Source organism: Morone saxatilis, unplaced genomic scaffold (assembly GCF_004916995.1).
Source record: "Morone saxatilis isolate NCDOM2014 unplaced genomic scaffold, NCSU_SB_2.0 Contig1, whole genome shotgun sequence".
NCBI lineage: Eukaryota > Metazoa > Chordata > Actinopteri > Moronidae > Morone > Morone saxatilis.
Genome location: NW_023339651.1, coordinates 6,377,937 through 6,385,664, shown reverse-complemented (window position 1 = coordinate 6,385,664; position 7,728 = coordinate 6,377,937). Strand labels below are relative to the sequence as shown.

Sequence of the window (7,728 nt, the reverse complement as noted above, 5' to 3'; positions counted from 1 at the left end):
ACTCAAGGTCTCCCCCCCCCCTCCCTGCTTCATTTCCTCCCCAGTCTGGTCTCTCCTTTTCACGTATTGCTACTCTCCTTGCTGAATCTCTCTTTCTCTTTCTATCGCTGCTGATTCTGATTCCTGATCCCGACTAATTCCCCCCTTCCTGTCTGTTCCTTTGGTCCCTCAATCTCTAGATCACTCTTTCCTCTCTCTCTCTCTCTCTCTCTCTCTCTCTCTCTCTCTGACTAGCTCTGGCAGCTCGGGGCCAGATTAATGCCGATCACACGGTGAGGAGGATGGAAAGTCTCCTCTACAGTATGCTTGTGTGGGATTGAAAGATGGAAATGGTGGGTGGTAATATCTCTCAATACTCTCCATCTGTGAACACGTATTGAGGCCATGGTGCCAGCATTTTGGGGTTTTCCTTCGTCAGTGGAGAGCAAGCAATATAAATGCAAATTATCTTGTGGTTGTCTAATGCAGAGCAATGTAAAAACAGGCAAAGACAAATAAACTGAGAGAGAAAAAAGATGAAGATTAGGAATAAAAGAGTAGTTGAGAGACAAGTTTAGGGAGGGGAAGAGAATTAAACTTCCACTTCCCAGGATCCAGAAATTAAATTGGAATTAAAATGCACAAACCCACATGCATATACAAACAATCATATGCAGTCATGTACATATGTTTGAATGCAGATTAATTTGTGCGCACACGTTACAAAATGTGTCTTTCTCCTCTTCTTTTTCTGTCTCTCTCTACAAGTGATGTGTTGTTAGTGAATGAGTCGTCTCCTGTTAGTGAACGATGGGAGCCAGCTCCAGTCCAACATCTTTCTTTCTTTCTTTCTCTTTTATAAATTAAGCTCATATAAGACAGACTGATGATCTGATAACATATTTGATACAGAAACATTGCACTTTGGTAATAACATTAAGATCTAAGTAGTGTTGCACTGGTCACAAACATATAAAACACACCAATACCCATGTAAAAGTTTTTGATGTTTTACGTTATTTAAGGTATTTATGCCAAGTGTAATGTAAAATTATGGCATTCTGGAAACTATAAGGTTTAGTATAGGTACACTGTGATATATGAGCTTACACAGAACAATCATAGGTCAAAACATTGCTTAAAAGAGCCAGTGTTCCCATCAGTACTCTTTACTGTCAAAAAAAAAAGTAAAACAAGATGAGTTATGAAATGTTTGTTTAAACATGAATAAAGGGTCTTGTCTGATCTAATTGCACTGAAATTATCATGTGATTCTGCGTACATTTGCCTTATTCTGACATAACTCAATATTAGAAAAATATAATTATCTATTTCATGATATTGACTTGCACAACCCTAAAATATACACTGTTGACAGATGATGGATGGTGATTCATTTAAACATACATTTAAAGTTTCTTATTAGGATATAGGCTAATATTTGGTTTATAGCAGGACTGATTTAAAGAGCTAAGTTTCCATTTCATTAGTTTTTGTTAATTAGTTGGCACAATTAAAACCTCCTGGTCTTGCAAATGAATCAGTTTCAGTATTTGATTGACTTAACTCTTATCGTGCTTTAACACATTGAATGCTAATGTAAAAAACATTCAAAAACTACTGCTTCCCCTTTTTTCAGTTGTCCACAGACTTAACAGTATTCATGAATTCTTCACAAACTGCACCCCCAATTATCCGCTCATTCTGTCACAAGCAAGTCGTTAATTAGCCTATCATTAAGGTGATAAATGGTCATCTGCCACTTCAGGGGCAAAATCATTTGTTTACCATCTTAAAGCCTCTAATCAACTGCAGATTAGAGGACATGATCACAGGACACACACACACAAACGCTCTCACTGCGTCTTTGATGAGACACAGAAATCCACATATGCATACCCACAATATCAGCACTCACATCGTTTTCATTGCACAGACACACCCCTGCACAAATGTGTGTGCATGCATACACACCTGCACAAACAATAAGAGGCATTGATAAGTTCATCTCTTTTTAACCATCCAGAGATTGTAGATTGTAGATGGATAATTAATAATGAAAAGGCAACAAACAGTGGTAAAAGGAAAAGGATGCTCTAGAGAGAGACACAGAATGTCTTTAAATAAAAACCACACATAGCCGAGTAGAAGATCCCATCTGTCTCAGTCGAAGCTGCCTCCAGGCTCTGCTTCAGTATCAGCTTTCCCAGAACTCCCACCATGAAGGCCCGACCACAAAAGCTACAGAGACTGAAGCCTGCAGGTCTGAACTTCAAAGTCAGAGTCCAAACTGAAGCATTCACACTTGTTGAACTACATTTACTGCAGCGGTGCACCCCATGTGTTTCTCAGCACGTCTTTCAAACAACTGTATCTCTCTCAAATCAATGTCTGAGCAACGTTAAAGCACTGTACTTTCTTTTTATACTCTGTATTTTACATACACTGCAGAAGTGTATTGCTCTATGCATTTGTATAAAATGATTTCCCTGAAGGCATCACAGAAACTAACTCCACTTTAAGACACAGGGGGAGACAGAGAGAGATGATTCATCGATGAGACTTGATAAGCACATTCCTCCTGTTGACCACACATGTTGGAGTTTCCAGGAGTGACAGTGTGTCAGTGACACTGCAGAGGTATGTGTGAGGAATGTCAGAGCTGACACGATTACACACCTTTACATTTTAAAAAAGTATTGTAACTTATTACAAAAAAAAAATCCAAACCAGCGCAGAAACCAGCTGCTTGATGTTTTCTTGCTGCCTTGCTAGAAACATAATATCCTCTTGTGAGACAGTAAAGATCTGAACTGAACCAAACCTGCAACCTTTATGTGTAAATTAAGATTAGGACACACAAATGTCTATAGGGTTTATATCGGATTGCATTGGATGCACACATTGTAATCAGATGGGTTTATATAAATGCTATTTAGTGAAACACCAGATTGCAAAAGTCACTATTGAGCGCAGAGAACTCCTCTGAAATTACAGGACAACTGTCAATAGAGGAGATCCTTAAATTCATCATCATGAGAAATACTGTAACCAAAATAAATGAATTGCTTTTCCTACGCGCGCACAGATGCTGTGCACACAGAGGTGAGGAACATCTTCACCCACAACATTTTTTTTACAACAATTTCCTCTAACACAAGCTGAAGAAACACTAGAGATAACGGGATTTGCGCTTTACCCCTGCCTTCATTCAGGTCCGATGCTGAATGAACCGAGGGCAGATGTGCAGGAGAGGATGGTGTGATTCATTCACTAACACCTCCCCTCAAACGACATTCCTCAGATTTTATGAATGATCTTGCGGAGGAATGAAAACAGCCACTAAAACCCTAAACCCTGCTATTTATTTAGCCTGTTTTTCCAGATGTGGTGAGTTTCGCTGCTCTGGATCAGATCTTGCCGCGGTTACGCACCGCTGCAGCGCACAGAAGCTCTCCATTCACACCGAGGGGGGTACTCCTCCAAACAGCAAAAAAACAAAACAAAACAAAACAAGTAAAAAGAGTGGCAGGGAGCAAGGTACTTACAGCTGTAGCAACTGGAGACAGCTCCATGAGCCGGTGCGGGCTGATGGAGCTGATGGAGCTGATGTTCCAGGGTGCCCGGGCTGTCGGATCCGGTCTAATCAGCAGTCTAGAATCCATTCAGGCGGTCCACGGCGGTTAATGAAAAGCGGTTGTGTGAGACAAGCGGACCGGAGAGGTGTGGAGTGTCGATGAGGTGGTCTAGGAGTCCAAGTGGCCCGTCATCATCGCCGCCCTGCTCTCATACCTTACTCTGGCAGGGCTACTGGTAGTTCAGCTGCTGTGGAGGGGTAGGAAAGAATCTCTCTCTCTCTCTCTCTCTCTCTCTCTCTCTCTTTCTCTCTCTTTCTCTCTATCTATCTATCCCTCCCCCTGTCCAATCCCAGCTCCAGGGATGCCTCTGAGTGTGTCAGTATGCATAGATATAAATGACCATTTTTCTGTTTGTTTATTTAACTTAAATGAATCATCAATGGAGCTATTTTTCCTCTCATATCTCATGTCCTTTTCTATGTCTTCTTCTCCCTGTCCTGCACAGTTTCAGTGATATGCTCTATTCGCTGCAAATGAAAAGGAAAAGAAAGGGGTTTAAATTATTAACATTATCATGCAAAGAAGGATCAAAACAATCTGTCTCCCACAGATTTTTCCAGCCCCAGTGCAGCTCACAGAAGTCCTTCACACATTTACATATGAAATCTATATTTATTGCATTGTAGAGACTTGACTCAGACCACTGAAGCGTGTTTCATTAGGGAAGGGAGAAGCCTTGGTTTTTGAGTGCATTTTGAGGTCGATGTTGCAGTAGGCCTTAAACCTGCTGCCGCAAAGACTAAAGAAGGATTGGAGGAATGAGTACATAATGGAAGGATTACAAAATATTTGTTTTTTGTGGTTGATTTGAGCAGATATTCAGTTTGCGTGAGTAATGTTTTAATCCTAAAGAAAGGAAGAATGGAGAATACAGACAAAAGATTGAGTGAGGTATAAAAGGAAACATGAAGACTTAAAGGGAAATTTAAAGAGAATCTGATTCTCATAATCATGGAGGCTACAGGAGGCTGTGGTTAGTTTTGGTCAAACTCGGAAACAAACAATATATGTTGTTTTTCCTGAGTCACGTTTCCCAAATCTTTTTGAAGGAGATGGCGAGTGCAAAGTTATCTGTATAATGAGAATATGACCCAGCAATAACTGGGTAACTCTCTTTGGCCACTTGGCAAACATAGCAAACATTTATCTAGGCAGATATGGAACAACATAGCAGTCATTTGGAGTCGTGTTTTCGGAGACCTGATGAAGTCCAACATTCATTCGCTTTTTTTTTTGTTCTGCACCAACTCCTGAGGGAAATATCTGGCTTTTTAACTGCTAAATGCTCCACTGATCACCAGCTTGTTGCTAATTTTGTCTGTCTGCCAGTTGGTGTTGAGCAGGTTTTTAGGTCACTCAAAACTACTGCCAGCCAAAATGGGTAGTATGAGAGAGGTGAAAGTGAACCAAAACAGTAAAGTTTTGGGACGGAAAAACCAAAACAATAAGCTAAAAGATGCTAAAGCTCCATAGAGCTGAGGGTAGCTGCAGAGTTTACTGTGACACGTTTAACATACAAATAGTTGTGTCCATATAAAAATAGATTTTTATATTATCTTTTAATCTAGAAACGTTAAAATATTTTACTGCTAAAATGAAAAAATTATATAACTTCTTCTCTATAAGAAAATCACATGTATGCATCTGAATGTATCCCAGGTTAATGTTTATTTTAGTGCTGCCACAGGACAGACTCACAGACACAGCTTTGATAAAGATCAGAGATGTACTAATGTGTGCATACCAGTAACTGCACCAATTTCCCTGTCTCATGATTTCTGGAGAGGGTGCAATATTAGCTGAGCTACACAGACCAAGAGAGAGAGAGAAAGAGAAAGAGAGACCTGTAGCAGGAACATGTTTGTTTGTCACTCTAATGGCTCCCGGGTGAACTATAAAGCATGCCTTTCATTTCTAGACATCCAAGATGACATTTAGCCAGGAGCAGTCTACCATGTGGATGGAGAGAACGGTGGAGAGGCTGAATGATAGATTGGGAATAATGGCTGATTGTGAACAGCAGAAGAAGGATGTTGAGGAATTTAGGCATGACCATGTTCCCATTTTTTTTTATTCTACAAAGAATCACAAGGTCTTATGATGCCTCTCCTAGCTTCCCTAACCTCCTTTCGTTCTCCTCATTCCCTAGCGCTCTCTTGCCTTTGGGCTTATATTAGGTTTGTGTACACTAAGACACTCTAGCCCCTGCCCCCATAACCCATTTTACCATTTATATAACACCCTATTCTGTAGTCTTCAATTTCAACAATAATATGTTTCTAATGCTCTCTACAGCACAACTGCCTCTTCAAGTCGCTTAAACTCAATCAAGTCAACCCACCTCTGGAATGCTAAGTGTTGATCCAGTATGAGGAAATTCCGGGAGACAGCAGATCAAATTTAACTCGGTGGGAATTTAACTCTTTGCCCGGTAGAAAAATGTGATCAGTTATCAGAAAGGTGAGTGACAGGATGTGCAGAGGGTATCCACCTTTTCCAGGCTCCATGCTTTTCTGCATGTTTGCCTCTTTTATAGCACCGTACTAAATCATTGATTTACTTTCAACAATTTCTCCGCCACCAAATATCCACACGCATGCACACTGCATGTGAGTTTAGGTTTGCAACATGTTTAAACGTTTAACTTCTATCCTCTTCCCATCTCACTAAACTCTCTAACAAACAAACACATCCTTCCTGCATTGGTGTTGTGTATTTTGATTTTGTGTGTAAAGTGTGTGTGTGTTTGTATTTTCAAGCAACGCAGCCCTCTGGCAGCTGCGAGACCCACAGCGTAACTGGTCCCATGATGGGGAGTTCTGGCTGATATTAAGCGGATCAGAATCGGGGTCTGGACTTATACAACAGTAGCATTATATAAACAACACAACTAATACAAAGAACAAAACAATACCACACTGTGTAGTGTGATCCCCCTCGTCCTTCCTCCCTCTGTCGTACTTATTCCTGTTTAGGTTAAGTCAGGTTATTTTTCTTTCCAGGGTCCTATGCCGTTCTTGCAGCAGGTCAGAGTTGAGAATAAAGATCATTAGCTTCAAATCCAGTGACCCAATTTTATGTCAGACGAGCTGATGTAAGCAGGACATTGCAAACGTGTTTGTTTGTTGTTGTACGTGTCAATAAACAATAACAACTAAATGAGTCTATAAAGAAACATTCAGAGAAAGTCAATTGTAACACAGTCATACATAAACATATCAGTACAAATATTTCTACTAATGCAGGAATACCAATAAATTAAAGCATAAACATCAGCCTGTAGCAATAACTCCGTTGATTTATTTCTTTTAATGGTAACTATAAATAATGAAGGTTGTTGATTGTAACTGTGGTTCTATGAGCACAGATAGATTTAGCCTCTATGGGCTTGCCTACTCACTCATCTGGAGGGCATTGAAATTTGGATGAATTTGTAAAAAATAAAATACTTTTTTTTAAGGCAGGAAAGGCATAGAAGTAACTAGCAACACTAAAAATGCCCCAAAACATTAAACACCCACTGAAAATCTTTTTGACTGCAGTTTCATATCCCACCTTGTTGCAGTGATGTAGAAGTGTACTCCAGGGTGTGTCATTACACCACTGCTGACCAAACCTGACGGCGATGCTGGGTGTGACATGAGATGCTACGGATTTGAAACTTTCAACCAGAGAGTGCAGTGAAAATCAGCTTTTTAGTCTGATATTAAAGGTTCAGTGTGTAACATTTAGGAGGATCTATTGGCAGATATGGAATATAATAGGCATGTGTATGTTTTCATTAGTGTATAATCACCTTACAATCAGCCTTATATCTGCAGACACTGCGGGTTGCCTTCCATGTTTCTACAGTAGCCCACGTTTGGAAGGGAAGGGTAAAGCGATCAGCAACTACATCGCCAGATTTAGGATTTTAGGATGTTATTTGATGCAGAACATCAGCTACTCTTTGTGGGGTCCACACAAAAGATAAAAACATGAGAACAGATAAGATACTTGGACCTTTAAGTTACTCTGTACGTGTTCAAGTGAGCCACGTCAGTGAGCCAAGCATTCACAGTACAAAGGACCTGGATCTGGAGCAGAGAAAGGTCTATAACACTTCAAAATC

At 40.2% G+C, this 7,728-nt stretch overlaps 1 protein-coding gene across 1 annotated transcript in view; it reads right to left on the bottom strand.

Annotated features, from left to right (window-relative positions):
- The window catches only part of LOC118331806 (melanopsin-A-like), a 27,309-nt gene extending 23,665 nt beyond the window's left edge, over window positions 1–3,644 (bottom strand). Inside the window, exon 1 of the mRNA XM_035666889.1 lies at window positions 3,528–3,644. Within this exon, the coding sequence (XP_035522782.1) occupies window positions 3,528–3,644 (117 nt within the window). The remainder of the gene's footprint in view (window positions 1–3,527) is intronic.
- Window positions 3,645–7,728: the final 4,084 nt, after the last annotated feature.